The 20,936-nt window shown below is 47.6% G+C and overlaps 1 protein-coding gene across 2 annotated transcripts; it reads left to right on the plus strand.

Annotated features, from left to right (window-relative positions):
- Positions 1 to 8,287: 8,287 nt before the first annotated feature.
- On the plus strand, positions 8,288 to 20,272 carry LOC144105700 (uncharacterized). Of its 2 annotated transcripts, XM_077638805.1 has the most exons (4): positions 8,288 to 8,425; positions 17,042 to 17,822; positions 18,513 to 18,647; positions 19,548 to 20,272. In XM_077638805.1, exons 2-4 carry the CDS (start codon positions 17,044 to 17,046, stop codon positions 20,023 to 20,025), a joined length of 1,392 nt encoding a protein of 463 aa, XP_077494931.1. In that variant the 5' UTR covers positions 8,288 to 8,425; positions 17,042 to 17,043; the 3' UTR covers positions 20,026 to 20,272. The 2 variants fall into 2 exon arrangements, with proteins under 2 accessions (XP_077494931.1, XP_077494932.1); XM_077638806.1 differs by lacking the exon at positions 18,513 to 18,647 and having other exon boundaries at positions 19,548 to 20,241.
- The last annotated feature ends 664 nt before the right edge of the window (positions 20,273 to 20,936 follow it).

A 20,936-nucleotide genomic window follows, 5' to 3' on the forward strand; every position in this document is an offset into this window, starting at 1 on the left:
TTGTCTTTCGCTTTCCATGCCATGCATGCGCTAGGAATGAACCAGTCTGCTAGTCGCGCACATCCGGCAGTATGACGACTGGTAGGATGGCGAATTCTACCTGTTATTTGTGCAGACGATGGTTGCAAGCACTATGATCCCGAACAGCACAGGTAATCGGTCCAATATAGGAAATGTATTGGCAAATTCTGGTCCTATAAATGACCAGTGTTAAACCATCCTTCCCAATATTGAGCCAATGACGGCAAACCACGTGGCCGCGGAGCGAAGCGAAGTGGAACCGATTCTGCCTGCCCTTCTGTCTGGGAATCTGGTGACGTCAGAAGTATGACGCAAAGCGCACAGCGGAGCGATCTACGTCAGGCACGCTCACTGCAGCTGTGTAACAAGCCTCAAGCTGTGTAACAAGCTGGTGTAACAAGCTGCGTAACAAGCTGCGTAACAAGCCTAAGCGAGCCAGGAAGCCGTGGATCACACATAAAATTCTTAAAACGATATAAAAAAAAAGCAACTTGTTTAACAAATTCCTACAAACACGCAATGCAGAGGATTTTTCTCTTTTTAAATTGTACCGTTATAAACTGAACACTGCTTTAAGGAAAGCCAGAAATGCGTACCATCTCAACATGTTTGATGGTGTTAGCAACCAGAACCAACTGTGGAAGAAGCTGAATTTGCTTTTAAACCGAAATGCGTCTAATCCAACGGATGGAGTTACTACGACGGCGCCAGATATGCTGTATCCAGCCTTGCCAATAAGTTTAATGACTACTTTTCTGGACTAGTTGACAGTGTTCATGACCCTGAGGCGCTATTTTATGTTGATAAACACATTACAAGTACTATTTTTATGCAATGTTGCAACGATGATGAGGTCATGGAGGTGCTCAAACGTCTTAAACAGAGTAATAGTGAGGACCCCTTCGGCCTTAAGTTGGAGCCCATTATTTCAGTACTGGATATTATTTGCTCATTTCTAACTCGCATCTATAATCTAGCGCTTACATCTGACACTTTTCCGACAGCAGTGAAAAAAGCTAAGGTTATTGTTCTTCATAAAGGTTGCCCAAGAGACGAGATAAGTAATTATAGACAAGTATCGCTGTTACCAGTATTTCCAAAGGGGCTAGAAAAAATAATGCATGCTAGACTTTCTAATTTTTTTTTGAAAGATTTAAAGTAATCACACGATTACAGTTTTGCTTCAGGCCGAAATTATCTACAGAACTTGCACTTCTGCAGCAAAAATAAATAATTCTCAACAACATAGAAGACAGCAAAATAACTTAAGGGACATTCATCGATTTCTCGAAAGCCTTTGACAGAATTAACCACCTTACTCTTATCGAAAAACATTATATTTATGGTATTAGGGGCACAGCACTGAATCTGATTAATAGTTAGTTGAGTGGTCCACAACAATATGTATCAATCAGAGACTGCGGCACGACATGCAGAGAAATATATCATGGCGTCCCGCAAGGAAATATTCTAGGCCCTTTATATATATATATATATATATATATATATATATATATATATATATATATATATATATATATATATATATATATATATATATATATATATATATATATATATATATATATATATATATATAAAGCCGCCGCGGTGGCTGAGTGGTTATGGCGCTCGGCTGCCGGCCCGAAAGACGCTGGTTCGATCATGTACTGTGCGATGTCAGTGCACGTTAAAGAACCCCAGGTGATCGAAATTTCAGGAGCCCTTCACTACGGCGTCTCTCATAGCCTGAAGTCGCTTTGGGACGTTAAACCCCCATAAACCATATATATATCCTATAAATGGTATAGTACAAGTAGACCGCCAAGTAGATTTTGTTATTTGCGCGGATGATACTAGTCTCTTCCTTTCAGGCAATGATGTTGATAGTAAGGGCCAACGAACTACTGGAGAAGCTTTATTCCCGGTCTCGTAGAAATGCGTTACCAATCAACACGAAGAAGATTAAGGCTGTGTTTTTTACGGCAGAAAACGTGCATGTTTCCGATTCTGTGAGCTTACTGTTAGGTGGTAATCGAATTGATTTAGTCAGTGTAGTTAGGACGTTTGGAGTTCTTTTCACTGAGCATATGCGTTGGGATAGCCATATAGACTTATTACGAATTAAATTAGCGCGAGCTGTAGGTGTAATCAGGAGGTGCCAATTTATGCTTCCTGCCAAAGTAAAGCTTATCCTGTATTATGCTCTATTTGAATCTCATGCCAGATATTGCCACTTGGTGTGGGGGAACACCACATACACTAATATCCAGAATCTTTCGACTTTACAAAAACAGGCCCTAAGAGATATAGCCAATGTAGATTACTAACATCCAATACAAACATTATTTTCTAGGCACAAGATTAGGCCAATAAGCTGTCTACACGAGTTCAGGGTTTTACATCTTTATAGATCACACCTTCACGATCAGACCAATCATTTAATAAGTATATCCCATTTACACATTAACCCAGTGTCTCGGTTAGGAAGGCACCATGAATATTGGTAGGTACCGCGTCCGAGAACAAATTATGGCTTTCAGTCACTGAAGTACGTTCTACCATCTATATTTAGTAAGTTTGGGTTTACAAATTATCGTAATTGCTCCGTATAACAGTCAACTACATCCGAAATATGTTCCTTTAGCGTGTTGTTTTTGCTTGCCTGTGCAGTGTATTGGGTAAAACGATTTTGTTGTTTAGTCACTATCAGGGCTTGATTTCTTAGTTTTTAGTAATTATTTCGTTGCGAATGGCCTTCGAGTTTTTAATTTAAAGAAGCCATGAGTGCTTACCATTGTATTTGTCGTGCAATGTCCACTTGCCACGTACCTAACTGCTAACCGAAGCAACATAGGGGTTGGGAGCTTTGTCAAGCCGCAATTGCGGCTTTTTTTCCCTTATACTAAGCCATGTATTTGACTGCAAAATAAACCTTGACCTTGACTGACTCTGTGTTACGGTGTGAAGCTGCCTACCACGATTACCTTTTTTCGCCCCTCAGTGGGCGGTACAAATTTGCTAACGCAATATTTTTTTTCTCTGGTAGACTGTGTTGTACACTACGAGCTCCAATTGCAGAAACAACATATATCCTTAAAATAAAAATAAAGGTTAAGCCAGTTAGTTAATCAGCCAACTAGTTTAATCATTCTGCCTGTTACCTGGTGCCCACCGTGAACACCAATAAATTCTCAGGGCCAGAATAAGCCTAAAGCAAGCTACCTTTGGGACCCTGTGAAGAAAAAAAAAACGATATTTTCTTACCGTTCCGATTATACTTACCACTTCAATTACGCCTCCATCATCACTCATAGAAACGGCGGCCATAAGAGCTTCGTCGTGGTAAAGCGTTCGTCGGATTTCTGTGGTGTCAAACTGCCAAGGGTACAGACAGACGGAAAAGCTTTCTTTGACGTTGTTCTGCAAACAAGTTCACCAAAGGAAGCTTACCTCAGTGTGCAATATGTCTTCCTTTCTTGCGGTTGATAGCACGAAGTTATCTGAAAACACGTCTGTTGGTGCGAGGTTCAGAGTGATGCCCTCGTTGAGTGCGACCACCTTTGTTCCGTCAACTGATCTCTCAGCCAGCAGAGTTGGGTAGACGATTGAGTAAGGGTTTGTGTGGCCTGTGAAGATATGTACGGCCACTCGCTAGGAGAGTTCCAAATACGGATTCCAGTAATGCAAGTGTTAAATGACGCTTTTTTTTTTCTCTGTCGTCTACACAAGGCCACGGGCACTTCGAACTCTTAATACGGGAAGAAACCCTGACTCTACATGCAATTACATCACCTCTAAATATCTCGATACGAATGTTGGAAAAGAAGGAAAGGCAGTGTGAACTTTCGAAAATGACATCGAGCTCGTCCTAATCCAATTACAATGGAAGTATTTAACTGTTGCGTACACTTCACTTTACTGCGCTACTGGCATCGCGGCATCGCACGGTACAAGGAATACCCGAACTCTGTAACCATGCCGGCCTTGTGCAGATCTTTCAACACTTTCAGTGATTTAGTACTATTGCAGCAAGATTCTATGTCGACGGAACATATCTCTCTGATCTGCCTATAGCTGCGCGATGAAAAGAAAGGCGTGAAGAATAAAGGAACGATGGGCGATGCACGACATGGAAATCCTCAAGCAAGTGCTAAGGCTATGTTTTGAAAAATACGACTCACCTTTTGCCGATGCGGCGGCAAAAAGCACCAAATTCAAGAAGGCAAGTTCCAGCGGCTTGCTCATTCCAATAACTCCCATTGAACTGAGCTCGGATGTTGATGGTTTATCTCATATAAAAACGAGCCGAACAACAAAAGACATATAATATTTTGGAGGATAAGAGCTCCGCTATTGTGTAGGACTGTAATGTTAGTGCAGCGATAATGACTGTAATGGAAAGACTAGCTCTGTAACGTTACTTGCGTGCACATGCGTAACAATTTGGTTCCCTTAAAAAAAAAAAAAGATCCTATCCGAGCGTCTCAAAAATGGTGCTTGAAACGCATTAAATGCCGACTTGAATGTTGAAAACTGTTTCGCCAGAGCTGCTTTGGAGAGAGACGATTGTTAGCGAGGCTTTAAAATATAATGACTGCAAAAAGTTCCGGGAACCACAAATGAGACGCGAGGGAAATCGCTTCGAATAGTGTGCGAAAGCGCCAATCTTCATGAAAAGCTCGTCATTTGGAAAAACCAGGGTCAGTGAAATGCCAGCGCATTCGATTTGTTCTTAGCAATGCTTCGACCTTCAGCACTGTCGATGAGCATATAGTGACGTCTTCGTTTGCGTTCCTTATTCATTTACTAGAATACTTTTCAATAAGTCGGTCGAACCAACTTGAGGATGAAAGAGCAGAAGTGGAAGACAAAAGCGAATCAATGACTGTGAACAATTAACGTCGATCAATTAGGTGGGTCGTAGTGAGCGTACCCTCCGAAAGCGACTGGGTGCCATCGTGAGAGCCCCGTGATGCATGATGATTCGCGTCGTCTCATGAGAGCTGCCTTCGAACCGTGGACGCCTGGAGCGTGTCGATAAGAGCCGATAGTAGCAGTTCTGAAAATTTTAGTCAATTACACCCCGTCAGCGACGTCGGGTGCCTTATTGAATTTTAGAGCGAGGACGACATGCCTCCTAAGCCTCCTTTCTTCGGCTGGTGCGACACGAACTGTGAGGACTTGACGCTGAAGCCGCCTCGACTCAGTTTCAGCGGCACGCGCCGCACGTTCTTCAAGTCGCGTCCTGATGATGATGATGATGATTACGGATTTTTATGGCGCAAGGGCAACTGTGGCCAAAGAGCGCCATGGCACAAGGTTTTTCGACTACTCAAGGTGGGGTCAAGGACCCATTTCCCAATCATTTCATCCTAAGTAAGCCGAGCACCAGACCAGGGGAAAGCTTGTACCCATTGTATCACCGGTGGGTACCCGGCGGCTTTGGGGATCGAACCCCGCACCTCCAGCATGCGAGGCGGATGCTCAACCGCTTGGCCACCGCTACGCGTCCTCTTTGCTGCAGCCTCGGTAGCATGCGCTCCATGGTCCTGACGCCGACGTCTTGAGCCGACTTGAGGCCGATGCGCTGACAATATTCTTGAAGCCGACTTGACGCCGACGCCCTGACAGTCTTGAAACCGACTTTTCGCCGGCGCCCTGACAGAGTCTTGACGCCGACTCGACGCCTCCTGGCGTCGCATTCTACTAACCTTTGAGCAGCAGCATGCAGGGTCTGTGGCCACCGGCTTCCCATCGTGTCTGAGAGAAGGAACGCAATGCGAGCGGATGCGCAGCCTTCCAACACGTGCTGGCACGAGTCTCCACGTGTTCCGATATGAAAGGTGGGCGCGCGCGGGCCAGGTTCAACTCCGAGTCACGGAGAGGGGTCGAAGAAGTCGCCAAGCGACATCGTCGGTCGGCCACCTGGCGGCCGGCCTAGAAGAGGTGCCCACCGCGGGGAGGGGAACGTCACCCCAACCCGCGCCAAAGACCTTTTCTTAAATAAAGTTTACCTCCTCCTCCTCTCATCTACAGCCTTTGCTAGAGGTAACCAGGCTGCATGGTTTGCTTCTGATTAGAAAAGGAGAGCCCTTACGACTAAAGATCAAAAAGTTCTCGGAAGGTGAAGACAGGGGTTCTCCTTACCACACAGAGATTTAGAGCTTGAGGGCTGGCATAACAGCTTCAACATACGACAGAGAATCAAACCGTCCAGCCTGGTTACTTTTGGCAAAGACTGTACGTGCCTACTCTCGCAGCTGCGCGTGTTGTCGGTAATTTATGTACGAAAGCACCACATTATTAGCAATCCTGGAAAAGCCAATAGTTGTCTGAAGCCTCTCATATACCAGCAGTAGTAAAATAAATATTGTCGCAGCTGGGTTGCTATCCCGCGGCGGCGTGAACTGATCAGCTTCGCTGGCCCGTTCACGAGAGCACTATGTTATCTCCGCTTATTTTTCAGCATGCCATACGGTACTTATTACAGTGATGCGATGCTTTATGTACATGAGCTATGAACAAACATTGAGAAAATAGAGGCAAATAAACGCACTTAAGCAACCAAGCACGATAAAAGAGGCAATGCAAAGCACATAACTAATACATTATAAGTTACCTAGCGTTTTTGTGGTAACCCGATCTCCGCCAGGGCAGGCATCCCTCCTCATGTCCACGAGTGCGGCACGCACCTCCCATGTTGCGATCTCTTTGTCCATTCCCTCATTCTGTGTGCCCGTGTATTCTGCCTGCCCAGATCTATCGACACCCTCCGATTGTATGCACCTCCTTTTAGGTTCTGCAATGAGCTCCCTTTGGCTCCCCTTGAAGTTAGTTGTGTATGGCCCTCAACGGATTTTATTTGTGCTCTGTTTTGCTCTTTCCTGGGCCCATCAGACATTTCAATATGGACCAGGTTATCTTGAGGTCAAGTCTGCCATTGAAAGAGCCGCAGAGGTTGTGCCAGTTATCATTGACCAAATTCGAGGCATAGCGCTCCGTAAGCTCTGCTACTCTTTCTTTAGTTTCCGGTTTAGCTCCTTCCTCCTCCACCTCTTTGTGAGACCTTTCCGCGCTTCCCATAGATGCAATAAATGCGGCTCAATGGCCGGACAGTCCTCCGATGTCTTAATCGCTTTGGTGTGAGTTTCCACGTCTTCCAAAAGCGTTTTCGCCCATGCCGATCATAATCTTCAGTGATGTGCTCCTGCTTTTGCTCCTGCGCTCCCTGACTTTATCCCAATTTTTTAATTCTCGCTGCCCCCCCCCCCCCCCCCCCCTCTTTCTGCTGGTCTTGTTGCACTCAACTGTAGTCTGCAGGATAAAGTGATCGCTCCCCAAGCTCTCCCAGGCTGCATTTCTTAGATATTTGCCTGCAGTTAAATCCAGACTAGTGTCCTTACAGAAACATTTTCCCACTCTAGTAGGCTCGCTTGGGTCCGTTAAGATCGTTAGCGCCTCATTCCTGATTGCATCTGCTAAGTGTTTTTCCTTATCGCAATCTCATACGAGTAGCCCCATAGGTAGCTTGCGGCGTTCAAGTCCCTTACATTTAGCAGTGGACCTCCATCAGCCGCAATTTTGACTTTCCTAATAATTTCTTTCCTAATAATAATAACCAGCCCCTAGTATCCTTCGGCCTACTGTAGATATTTGCGATCCAAGTACTCTTGTTTTCTCTACGAAGGGGTAACATTTCCATGCAAGTATATTCTACCCCCTCCACTTCCAGATCAATCATTTGGGCCGCGTGTTCTTTGCGTACTAATATGCACATGCTTGGGTGAAGATGGAAGGTCTTGTATGCAATGAGCTTCGCGTCCGCATTGGTCTCCTGCAGCGTTATTACCGCAGATTTGAGATCAACGCTATTGACATATTGCAGTATTATGGCCTGTCTTTTTCCGAAATCCTCTGCAGTTCCACTGCCAAATTGTTATTTTGTAATTTGATTATGACTGTCCATCTTGTGGTTGCGTTTAATAACAGAGCGTGAAAAAAAGCGCAAACTTCGGCGCGCTCCCGTGTGCCAGCGAACACCGGGCCGGCGAGCGCGCGACTGCCTGCGAAGCGTGCCGTGCGCAGCGCGCACAGACAGCAGGAGAGGATAATCAAGGAGGAAAGCGCGGGAGTGGAGGAGAGCGTCGCTACTTTCTATACAGAGGAATTTTATACACAACGGGAGCGTGGCGCCATCTGTCCTATCATTATTAAAATAAAACGCGCAGACGGACCAATCGCATTACGAGATTTCGTTTGTTGTTGCTTCGGCAGTGAAATTACGGCAGAGTACGGCCTCTTCGGCGTGTATACATTTGTTCCCGCGCTAGAAGTGCTTGCGCAGTGTACACTGCTCGTGATTTTTCACGTTTCCTTGCTTTTGGTATTGTACACCAAGCTGGTAAGTGCCCGTTCACCTGTCGCGTAGCCGTATTCGGCTGCACGCGTGCAGACGAGCTGCTTGCTTGCCTTCGAAACAAACGGCGTTGCGATTTTGTACTTTCAGAATCTCTTTCATGCTTGTGTTTGTCACGGTCTACGCGAGCAGTACGTTCCTTGTCATAACCTGCATAACCTGCGATACTTTATAACAAGTCATAAAGATTTCTTTTCGAAAAATGTTTGAAGAAAGCAAGCGCTGGCCAGTAACGCTGTCACGCACGATGCATGTTTTCTGCCTCTCCTGTCTAGCTTCCACCTCGTGTGAAGTCAACTTGACGCAGTCCGGAGTGACATGAGACTTTGTAGACTAAGTTCATACGCCAGAGTTTCACGTACACACATCTGGACCTGTAGACCGTATTATTTTTTTTTTTTGTACAGGTCGCAGCCTTGCCACCTAATTTTCACTACCACGATTCATAGAGCGGCGCGGTTTACTTTACGTGTTCAATATAGTGTGTTTAGCAACTTCATGAAATGACTGCGCGCTGTTCACTAGACGCTTCTTCCGCACGCCTTAACAGGAGGCTTTCACAGTGCACCTATCACCCGACTGCTTCAGCCGCTGGTTGAAGACGAGAACAGGCACCGGCTGTAATGCATATATTAAAATTCTGTCTAGCCGGGACAACGGTGGCTGAAGAAACAGGGCGATTTCATGACCGTAGAGGTTCGGAGCAACTGAAAGCATGAACACTTGCTTTACTTTGAGAATAATGTAAATCTTCCAACTTGTACCACAACAAATGTCAAGAAGGTGCCTAAAACGTCTGTTGCCACATTTCTGTGCCCCGGGCCCATTTTTGTTTATCAGTATTGACATGGTCTGTGCCGCCTTTGAGCCTAGAAAAATTTCTAATACGATCGGTTATTCGTCTTTTTAGGCGCCAAAGTTTATTATTTGCAAGTGTGCACTGGGTCAGTTTTTCTGTGCGATTCTCACACACAGATGCGTTTTGACTGTATAATTTTCTTTCCGAGAGAGAGAGAGAGGGGAGGGGGGGGGGGGGGGGGGGGGGGCTGTCTCGTCAGTGTGCCCCGTAACGAAAAACAACACTCCTACGGCGACGCCTTTGCCCAGGTAGAGACGGTTGGACACGCTTATGGGGGAAAGCATGCGCGGTGCGGGCCCGCTTTGCGAGACTAGTTCACGCCGGCACAAACGCATGGGTGGATAGATGGATCGATAAGACTGAACCTTTTAAGTCGGGCGGAGGCTGAGGCCACCTAGCCGTGACTCGTGGAATTTCACTTTTGTCTTGATTTTAGCCGCCAATCAGATAACCTTCGCTTGGTTACTTCTACCCGCTTAAAATCTACTTTCCCTTCACCGTCCCTAAACCCAAATGCCTTGGGTAAACCAGCCCAGCTGCTTTCCACTGTAGGGTGAAGCCCTTTACAGAAAAGTATCAAGTGTTCAGTCATTTCCTCCTCCTCTCCGCACGCAACGCACAACGTGTCTATCTCGTGGTACCTGGCTCTATATGTCTTACTTGCAAAACTCCCATCCTGGCCTCAAGCAACAAAGAGCTTCCCCTACAATTATCATAAATATTTTGTTTGGCAATTTCCTGCTTAAAGATCCTCTATGTTCCCAGTGCCAATTTCGTCAGCATCCCTGTTTTCCACAGTGCTTTCTCTGTTTCTTTAACGTTTTTCTTAACCGATAATTGCTGATTTGCCCTTCTACTGCTATCCAGATGTTTGCTTGTCAATTTTCTAGTTTGCTTTCTCCATTTCGTGTCAACATTCCTTATGCACAGGTATCTGAAAACTTTCCTAGCCCACCGCTTTTCCCCCATTTTTATCAATCACTCCTGAAATGCTATCATACTGCTGTCTTCTCTGCTCTCGAACGACGCCCATCCCATATCACCCTGTACCCCCTGATTTGGTGTATTGCTCCCAAAGCTAGCCTCCCTATGCCGCGTTGTTTGATTTCTAACCTTGCTTGAACATGTGGTCTCATGCACAAGACCACATTATCGAAAGCCAGGCTAGGAACCACCACCCCTTTCCAGATCCCTCTTACCACTTCACACCTATTGTAATTCCACAGTGCTCTATTTTTCATGACAGCTGCATTGCTGCTAGCTTTATTCATTACATATTTTTCATGCTATGTGAGATACTCAGCACCGTTATTCATCCACACCCCAAAATGTACTCATCCACTACTTCTAGCATGAACTCCTGTATTCTATGCTGACCGCCCTCATCATTAAATATCATGACTGCAGATTTTTCCTTACTGAACTTGAAACCTAATCTGTCTCCCTCTGTACCACATATGTCTATCAACTTCTGCAAATCTTCCTTGTTGTCAGCCATTTGCACTATATCATCCGTGTATACTAGCCCCTGTAATGACTGTTCAATCCATTCCTCTTGCTTGAAAAAAGAAAGGTTGAAGCCTAGTCCGCTCCTCTCTAGCTTGGTCTCCAACACTTGCAGGTAAAACATGAGTAACAAAGGAGACAGAGGACATCCTTGCCTGAGCCCCGCTGTATCTCTACAGGCCCTGATACATTTCTTTCCCATTTTATAAGCACTCTGCTACCTTTATATATATCTCTTGAAAGATTAATTACTCCATCTTCCACATCCAATGTGCCCAGTATGTCCCACAGATACTCTTGAATAACGTTGTCGTAGGCTCCCCTAATGTACAGAAATTCTAGTCATAGGGGCCTGTGTTCCTTTTCAGCAATCTCTATACACTGAGTCAATGAAAACAGGTTGTCCTCCAACCTCCTTTGTTTCTGGAACCCATTTTGTAGCTCCCCTAGCACCGCCTCGTTCTCTACCCAAGCCTGCAAACTGTCCTTTATAATCTGCATCACCACCCTGTAAACCACAGATGTCACGGTTATGGTACGGTAGTTCCTGACATCAGCTTTGTCCCCCTTTCCCTTATATATCATGTTCATTCTACTTAATCGCTATTCATTGGGGACTTTGCAATCCACTATCATTTGATTCGCTACCTGTATTAATGTTTCCTTGGATTTTGGTCCTAGCTTCTTTATTAACATAATTGGAATACCATCTGGTCTTGTTGACGTGCCACTGGGAACCTTCTTCTCTGCCCTTTCCCACTCTCTTTTTGCTTAAGTGAAGCAATTGCAGTAACCAGTCTATCCTCCTTCGATAAATTATGTGCAACATTTCTTTCTTTAAATTTTTCCGTCATCCTTGTTCCTATGTGTTTTATTGCTTCATCCCCTTCTAGTCGAATACCCTCATCTGTAACAATAAACCTTTGTTCTAGCCTAGTTTTATTACTCATTGCATTTAGATGTTTCCAGAATTTTTTGAGCTGCTTTTCTATCCTTTTTATTTACTTTTGACATCCATTGGGCATGCTTTCTTCTAATTTTGTCATTAATCAAATAGGATGCTTCCCTTCTACACTTTTTGAAAATATCCCATTTTCTGTCTACTTCAACTTCTGGTTCCCCCCTCTTCTTGGAATATTTGTGTTCCCTGGACGCTTCCTGACGTTTCTCTATCGCCCTCTTGACCTCCTCATCCCACCAACTCTTGGGTTTGCATCTTTTCCCTTTTAGCTTTACTCGCCCCATAGCTAGCCCTAGCTCAAGTAATCGAGTTAATTTTGTATAAGTCCATTCTGTTTCATTATCCTCAAAAATTACTTTCTCAATTTGTTTGGCTGCTGCTTGCAATTGCTTTTCTGAGTAAAAATTCCCCTCTGATTGTTCATCTCGCTTCAGTCCTACATTGGTTTCTCTTCTGAAACTGAAATTGATATGCTTGTGGTCACTACCTAGACTTCCAGAAGCATGTTCATCTATGCTCATTACCCCTAATCTATTATATACATCCTCTGTGACATTAGTGCATAATCTATCGTCGAGTGCAGGTTCCCTGCCTCCCATGTTATGAGCCCTTCACACTTCTCAGTACTGTTGCATACAACTAAATCATGCCTGTCACACATATCCTGCAGCATGCTTCCTGTCGAACCTGTGTACCCATCCAGGTCTTCTATATGTGCGTTCATGTTGCCTAATATAATTGTCTCCCCTTGTTGTCCTAGCTCATCAATGTCGCTTTGATACATTCAAACATTTTCCTGTTTTCCTCTTTGGCATTAGCTCCTGTCCACAGGTATACAACGCCAAGGAGTGTTTGCTTGCCTGCCACTGTTCCTTTTAGCCATAAATGTTCCTTGCATCCCAGTTTAACCCTTTGAAAACTCACTTTTATGAATGAATGCCCCAATACCACCCCCCTTTCTGCTGCCCTCTGTTCTATTGCAATATTCCCATGCATAGTCTGGGTTGCAGGGTGGTTGCTCCACGTCTCTAAGATGCGTTTCCACTAAATCATATACCATTAATTCCTCCTGCCTTAACTGTTCTTCGATTTCCTCCCATTTCAGTCTATTCCTGCCACCTCGCATGTTAATGAAACCTATATCTGAATTAACTTGGCCCTGGCGCTTGCGTCCATTTCTTCTCCTATGATTCCATCGTCCCTTTGATCTTGGTTCTTCCTTCTCTACACTGGTTCCCTCAGAGCTCTGGGTCCCCCCAAAAAAGCTGTTGCCTGGCGACCTATCCTACTACCCACCCTCTTGCCAGTGGCACCACCGAAGTGAATGCCATTCTGTGCAAAAGGGTGGGGCATGGCCTCGTACACTTCCGTTAACTTCCATCACACCGTATTTTAGTCGTTGACTCATTAACCTAATTACATGGTTAGCCTCAACGACCCTTCTTTCCCTTTCGCTAGACTGCGTCTGGACGTCTGGGATTGTGCACATGGTCACATACACACTTTCAGAGGCCTCTCTAAGACTACGCATCCCCACTTCTAACTGCTTCTCGAGATTCTGGCTCCTCCCCTTCAGCACATCATTGAGACCAGCATGGATGACGACAAGGTGTTCGCCATCCATGTTGCCCACCACCACCTCCTGGGCTTTGGCCATTGCATCTACCATGCACTTCCCTGACTGGGCCTCCACCTGCACCCGCCTGTCGCCTTCACTGTCGTCAAAACGTCTCCCTCAACCCTCGCTACGTTCGAGTCACCGACTACCAGAACCCTCCTCCGCTCTCTAACCGTTCGTTTCCTAACTGCGACTGTTGCCCTCCGGATAGCACTAGCCATCTCTCCCGCCGCCGTACGCTACTGTCGCGAGTCTCCGTGCCCGTTTTTACCTCTATCTCTCTTACCAACTCAAAGCCCGCTGCGCTACAGCACTGTAGGATCGACGAGCCTCGTCCCCCACCTGACACTTCTCCGAACCGGGGTGCCCTGCCGGCCGCGACCTGAGCGCTTCTGCCTGCTCTTCTAGCTGGGCCAGCTTTCCCCGCTCCTATTTCAGCTCGCCCACAATTCGCTCCAACAGGTCGGCATTAGCCTCCTCCCTCTTAAGCGACTCGGCGACCTGGGTTTCTAGCTTAATCCGTTCCTCTCGTTCCACCTTCAGGTCCCCTTTGAGTTCCTTAATCCTAGCTGCCCATTCGCCTTTCAACGTCCGAACGGCCTCCTCAAAACGCTTACATATCTGGCACGCGGAGCTAGCCCCATCTGCCTCGGCTAAGCTCCTGAACTTTTTCTCGTCTAAATAGCATCAACGGTCGCACTCCTGGCACTGCACTAACTCCCCGTCCCCGTCCATCGTGACTTACCTAGCTTGCCGACCCATCGTCCGGCCGACTACGCATCGTAAAAGCCCGCCAAAATTCCTACACCAAAACCTTCGGCACTACGCAACGTAAAAGCCCGCCAAAATTCCTACACGAAAACCTTCGACACTACGCAACGTAAAAGCCCGCCAAAATTCCTACACGAAAACCTTCGACACTACGCAACGTAAAAGCCCGCCAAAATTCCTATACAAAAACCTTCGGCACTACGGAACGTAAAAGCCCGCCAAAATTCCTATACAAAAACCTTCGGCACTACGGAACGTAAAAGCCCGCCAAAATTCCTATACAAAAACCTTCGGCACCACGCAACGTAAAAGCCCGCCAAAATTCCTATACAAAAACCTTCGGCACTACGGAACGTAAAAGCCCGGCAAAATTCCTACACGAAAACCTTCGGCACTACGGAACGTAAAAGCCCGGCAAAATTCCTACACAAAAACGTTCGGCACTACGCAACGTAAAAGCCCGCCAAAATTCCTACACAAAAACATTCGTCACTACGGAACGTAAAAGCCCGGCAAAATTCCTACACGAAAACCTTCGACACAACGCAACGTAAAAGCCCGCCAAAATTCCTACACAAAAACGTTCGGCACTACGCAACGTAAAAGCCCGCCAAAATTTCTACACAAAAACATTCGTCACTACGCAACGTAAAAGCCCGCCAAAATTCCTACACAAAAACCTTCGGCACTACGCAACGTAAAAGCCCGCCAAAGATTCCTACACAAAAACCTTCGGCACACACACTTCCGCTAGCCTTCCTACCCTTAACACGGTTTAAAACTATCGCCCCTACAGCATGTACTAGAAGCGCAAATACCAAAAAGCACTTAGCTTCGGACGTAGTCGGTGGAGCTCCGAAAAAAGCGCCTTTGGTGAATCGGCGGCCGATGCCAAAGGAACGCCGGTTTGTGCTTCGGTTCATTCGCTACCACAAGTGGCCGGGCCGTTTTCCGCACTGGACGCGAACAGGCCTCGGGCCTGATCAACGTCCGCAGCACCGGAAAGTGAAAGCGTAGACATCGAAGCGCGGAGTCGAAGCACGGATCGGATTCCAGCGCCCCCTCGCGTCCTCTTCGTGGGTTGGCTCAGTAATCGGAGCGCTCGGCTATTGAGCCCGACGGCGGGGGCTCAATCTGCGCTTCGATGGAAGCGAAACGCTGATGACGCCCGTGTGCTGTGCGTGGCGAGCGCACGTTGAAGATTCCTTGGTGACCGAAACTCGTCCGGAGCCCTCCACTGCGGGACCTGTTTCTCACGTGCTTCTCCCCCTCCTACCCTTCACTCACGGAGCGGCTGACGTGTCGATTGAAAATTCGGACAGTTGCTGCGTCATTCCTTACCCCAAAAGCAATTTTCAATTTTTTTACTGCGTGATGCGGACACCTCTGAGGGGGGGGGGGTCAGTGCTTTCCCGAAACCATCGCTGAGTCGCTGACAATCCTTCAGAAGATGTAAGCACACACTCGACGCTCGCTTGCATGCCTGGCGCTGGCCCTGGGCCGAAAAAATAAACAAAAAATAGCGAAGCCTATAGTACTAACTATAGGACGAGCTGGCTGACAGTTTCGTCAAGAGCGAGCTTTGACCTAGCACGCTTACCGATCTAAGTCATCACAGCCGCCCTGGTCGACGTTGTAAATAACTCGTGAATAAACCGTACGTAATGAAGGGGAGCCTCTGTACTCCCACCCGTTATCAAATTGTCGCGCCAAACCGAACCAATTTCCGAACCATTTAATTAAACAGTGTCCGAGTTAATTACCCGCGTTCATTAGGTTTTGACGCGACCTACATGCTTTAAACTAGTGGCTTTTGGTGTGTACTCGGTTTTGAGATGCCAGGTCATTCTCCTTAGACATTCTGGCTTCCGTTGCCTTCACGAGCGTTCCACATCTGTTCGATTATCTTCAAACACTATAGGGTGAACAGCATCTGGCGCGTGTCCTTATCCGCTGCTTCGCTGTGGAGTGCGCTGTGTACCTTACGACATAGGTTGTATGTTCCGTAGAACAAAACGTGAAAAGTCTACTCGGTGAAACATTTACATGCTTACTCCTGCAAGAAGAAACAAACAGAAGCGCTTGATAGTTTGCTTACGGGAAGTGGATTAATGAAGGAATGGACGCCGCGAACGTTTTGTGAGATGCCCGAATTGGCAAGGTGAAAGGTAACAGAGCAAATAAGCCGGCAAGAAATGCGAACGTCGTCCGAGCATGTAAAATTACATATGTACATAGGCGTAGCGACGTCATCCTCCTAAATGTCGAGAAAAATAAAAGGCGGTCGTGCTTCGTCACCCGCTTCACCATGTATACTGCAGCACCCTGTGCTGTTCGCAGCCCCCACCTGCCACTTCATTTCCTGTCGCTAAAAAAAAAGGAGTCGCGTCATTCACAGGCAGTGGATTCAGTGATGGAGATGATGTTTATTGAAGGGCAGATTACTATGTACCACATACCTGGTTGATGATAGAATACGGTTTGTACTACATCACCCTCTTTTGTCTGCCCAATTGGGAGCATACTTTACAAAAATGCTCTATAGACAGTCTGTAGACTTCTTATAGACTCTATTGCCTTCCTATAGACATTTTTGTCTATTCATAATCTGTAGACTGTCCATAGATAAAAGGCTACTATAAGTGTATGGCCATAAATCTATAGATCGTGTATAGACTGTCTGTACGATTCGTATTGCCTATAGACTGCTGTCTAGGGTTTGTCTATAGAGAGTCAGTAGACTTTATAGCAGAAGTCAACACGACATTTAACAGAGTAAAATCCTCAAGGAGGGCGTAAAGGTGGCGATTTACTCCAGCCGTGCACCCTCCACTTGTTACAGTGTAGGACTTCTGGACGGTAATACCGTTTATTAACACTTTGCAGCTATGGAGACGTTCCCGGATTTCTGCGCCCAATTTTCTCGGATGGCGCGTTCGCATGGAGCGTGCCCTTGCTGCATTGTACGCTATCGCGCCACCTGGAGCGACATCGCGGCCATGAAGGGCGCCCGGGAAGTCCTGAAGCGAGTCAAGTACCCGGATGTCGCCACTCGCCGCTCGCTGTACGCCTCCTGGCTCCGAGTGTTCGCCTCCAACGAGTGGGACGACTCCTTCGACCGTCTCATGCTGGACTGCGTCGCGGCCACGCCGTCACCGACGAACCCGGAGAAGCCTCTCTTCGCCGACATCTACAAGGCCAGGGATCGCACCATCGACAGGCCTCACGCGAGCGCCCCGACCGCTGTATTCGTCCGGCACAGGATACCGCGCCTCTTCGCACGCAAACCGGAACCGATAGAGCCCCTGCCGACGTCACCCGGCATCGTCAACTACCTGGCGGACCTGATCCGGAAGAGCCGCACCAGCCGAGAGGCCCTGGACGAAGCGGGCCTGGTCATCGGCTTCTGCAGCCTGGCGCTGGCCGTGGTCGCAGCCAAACCGGTCGAGGACGTGCAGGCTTTCTTCCGAGTCCGAATGAAGAGGGTGCTGACTGCGGCAGTGCCGACGTCTTATGACGGAGACGACGTGTTCTGTCCCAACAGGAGGTTCCTTTTCCAGCTCGGCCACAGAACTAACCATAGCGCCGAAGTCATCGAGCCTTTCCTCGTGATGCTGGTTCTGGGACAGTACGCCTACCACGCCAAGAGCGGGGACGCCGCCCCCGGGTAAGAGCAGGAAACGCAGTTGGGTGGTTTGGTCCTTGAAGCGTTCAACGCGAGGACAAAATATGGAGTGAAATGACAGTGATGGGGGGGGGGGGGGGGGGCGCTGATATGTACAGAACCACTGGAGATCTCGCACGGTCTTGACTTCAGCCTGATCGGGGCATAAGACATTGAACAAAGCGACACTTTGCCTCACTTTCTAGGCTCCTTAGGCAGGCGTTGGCGAGAATGTGCAGCAGTATTGACCATATAAAAGCCAGGTTAACAGAGACACCCGCAAGGAGTTCTTCCGGATCGCTGTTTATTTGTTGTCTGTAGGACATTGCTTGAAGGCTGTTAAGTTCCGACTGAACTCACCACAGCAGCAGCGTTCCGGGCCCACTCACCACAGCAGCAGCGTTCCGGGCCCGCTTATGCATTTGGACTGGGGGCCGTTGGTCCGTGTCCTAGGTAGTTTTTGATCTGGTGCTGACAAAAATGTATTATAAATTACCCATTTCCGTAACCTTTCCCAACGCTTGAATCTAATTTTCCGGACATCGTGCGGGCAGATAAACGACGACATAGCATTGAAATTGGCGTGAAACATTTTGCAAGGGCTCACTAGAAGCCTTTTCGCTTTCTGCTTTTTCTTATCACTGCCTTCTCTCCCTCGCCTTTGTCTCCCTCCATCCCTTTCCCTCAGTGCAGGGTAGCAAACTGGCTTCATCTACCGGCCAACCTCCCCGCCTTTCCTCCCCCTTTCCTCCACTTTCTGTCAGCCGTGGACGTCGAAAAAGCCATGTGGCCAGTTGATCGCTTCTCCTCGATTTGGGACAGGAAGAGGTAAGCAGGCCGGAAATGGTAGAAAAAAAAATATACGTACACCTAAAAAATGTGCAAAAAAGGGATAACTTCGCCTTATACACTTTTTTCTACAGCCTTGCGTAACTTTTCACGCTAGAAAAACCGGCTTTAATACATTTACTCTGTTTTGAAAGTTGCACCGTGTAAGTAACGCGCCTCACAACCAAGGCCGACAGCGATGCCCTTAGCAAGCCGCAATATTGTTTTGCATCATTACACGTTTGGTTGTGACGGTATGTGGGGTTTACCTCCATCCCGCGTGAAGGACACTGAGCACCTAATAGAAAGCCGGTCTCAAAAAAAAAAAATTGGCAGTGGCTTAATTTGGCTAACCCTGGAATTCAGCGAAAAGCAAGCAGGCTTGCTGAGCGTCTGAGGCTCGTCCATGTCTGCTCCGCTACACGCTCGCGACAGCCGTTCTATATATACCCGCACGACCACGTGGCTATGACGTGGTACCACATTGTTTTACGACACCCCCATCAGATGTCATCACTTGGCTTCACATCACCTCATCGGGTGTTTTTAAGGTCAAAGGTAAACTCAAAGGTCACCCAACGTCAAAGGTCCACTAAAGGTCATGAGTCTAGTGTTCGACACCATAACTGTACCACATATGGTCATACACGGCTAACATGGTTGGGCTGAATGTCGTTCAAGGTCATTCTCCGGCCTACGCGACGACTGCTTTGCCTAGCGTCGTGAAGCTATTCGCTTCAACAAGTCAGCCGCCCTGACGCGAAATGCTCGATATCTGCGGCTTCTTTGCGCCTGATCGAAATGCAGCACCGAAACCTGCGGAGAAGCGAACAGTGTCACTTCGCCTCGCCTATCAAGTGCCCGTTCGAATAATACACGCACGCAATTATTTCTTTGCAGCGCCGACGTCAGGTTCTTGGAGGAAGGATTCCTGAAGCAAGCGAAGTTCGGGCGTCTGGAGGTAGTCGAGCTCCTGTACGACGCGCAAGAGAAGATGGGACTCGGCGCTGCTACAATCAACCGGATCCTTGGGGAGAGCAGTTGCATGGAGCACGTGGAGAAATCCAGTCATCACGTCGAAGAGTTCCTGGAAGGTGCCGCTCAGCCGATGCAGAAGACCAGACCGTGGTGTCGTATTGCCAACCCGGGCTTTTTTTACACCTTGCACCTGGAGGATAACCTGGACTACGCCATGAGGCTCACTGCAGTGCTGGCTCCGGACCCGAACGACCTGCTGTGGCAGAGGCCAGAGTTCGGCGGGGTCTCCGCAGCGCGCAGGAGTGCGGCTCGATTCTGGGCTAGATACTTCAGGCGTGCCCTGCGTCGCGGAAAGTACGGCGAATTTGCCAAGTTGAAGGCTGGTGGGGGGGAGGGCTGAATGCGATGTGCCGGGCTGTAACCACCGCGTAACTGCGGGTTTTTCATGCAGCAGCTGCTGTCTTCAGTGAGTCCAGCATGGAGAGCATGCTAGCACCTTTGTACGGTTGTGCCTTTTCGGTATCGAGTGCAGCATCAAGTTGATGCAGCTTTTCATGTAGGAGCCGTTGTCTGCAATCACAATGGAACTAAGTATCCTTCCGAGTGTTTCAGTGCCTTTCGGGCAATAAACGACGTTTGGAGTTACTGCTTGCGTTGTATAATTTCCACACACACACAAAAAAAAATAAACAGCGCGAAACATTATTTCGTCTTCCTTAAAACGAAGCCAAGGCTGCTCGTTGAAACGCTTTTCAGGGGATTTAGTCTTCCCTTTCTTTCTCTAAGTTCGAGCTTCAAGAATTCATAATCCTTCCGGTCGTCTGCCTTGGAACATTCGTATAGAGGTTATTAGTGAGCAAATGCTGCGGTTACTTTGCTTCTGTCTATGCTAGCACAAATGCATTAGGGGAGCTCCTCCGTAGAGAAGGTTGCGAAAGGAAAGGGGTGAAATACATCTCGCACTGCCCTGGGACGGCCGGTGCCTCGCTGCTGTCACGTGACTGCGTCGCCACCTGGCCGGGCGGGACGTGACAGCGGAAACCGGAAAAATACGGGCCTCGTTGCAGCAGCAGCAGCCGAGGGCGACCAAGGTCTGCAATACGGTAGTCTGCAGCGCGGCGTAAGAATGGGTCCCCAGGGAGAAAAATTCTGGAGGGAGCGTAACAGAAGTTTCAAAGCCTGTTCATAAAAAAAAAAGGGGGGGGGGGGGGGGACTAACGCTCTTTGACATATGAGCAGAATGAAAGGAGAAAGCGAATTGCATCCAAGGAGCTAGACTTGCGGATGTCGGCCGCATGACGCAATGCTCTC

The sequence above is a fragment of the Amblyomma americanum genome, chromosome 9 (assembly GCF_052857255.1).
Source record: "Amblyomma americanum isolate KBUSLIRL-KWMA chromosome 9, ASM5285725v1, whole genome shotgun sequence".
Classification (NCBI taxonomy): domain Eukaryota; kingdom Metazoa; phylum Arthropoda; class Arachnida; order Ixodida; family Ixodidae; genus Amblyomma; species Amblyomma americanum.

Bases quoted from the DNA above. Each gene is read 5' to 3' on its own strand.
- LOC144105700 (XM_077638805.1), top strand. From the start codon at position 17,044: ATGGAGACGTTCCCGGATTTCTGCGCCCAATTTTCTCGGATGGCGCGT. The intron at 17,823-18,512 runs GTAAGAGCAGGA...CCCTCAGTGCAG, and splicing joins AGCGGGGACGCCGCCCCCGG to GGTAGCAAACTGGCTTCATC. The intron at 18,648-19,547 runs GTAAGCAGGCCG...ATTTCTTTGCAG, and splicing joins TCGATTTGGGACAGGAAGAG to CGCCGACGTCAGGTTCTTGG.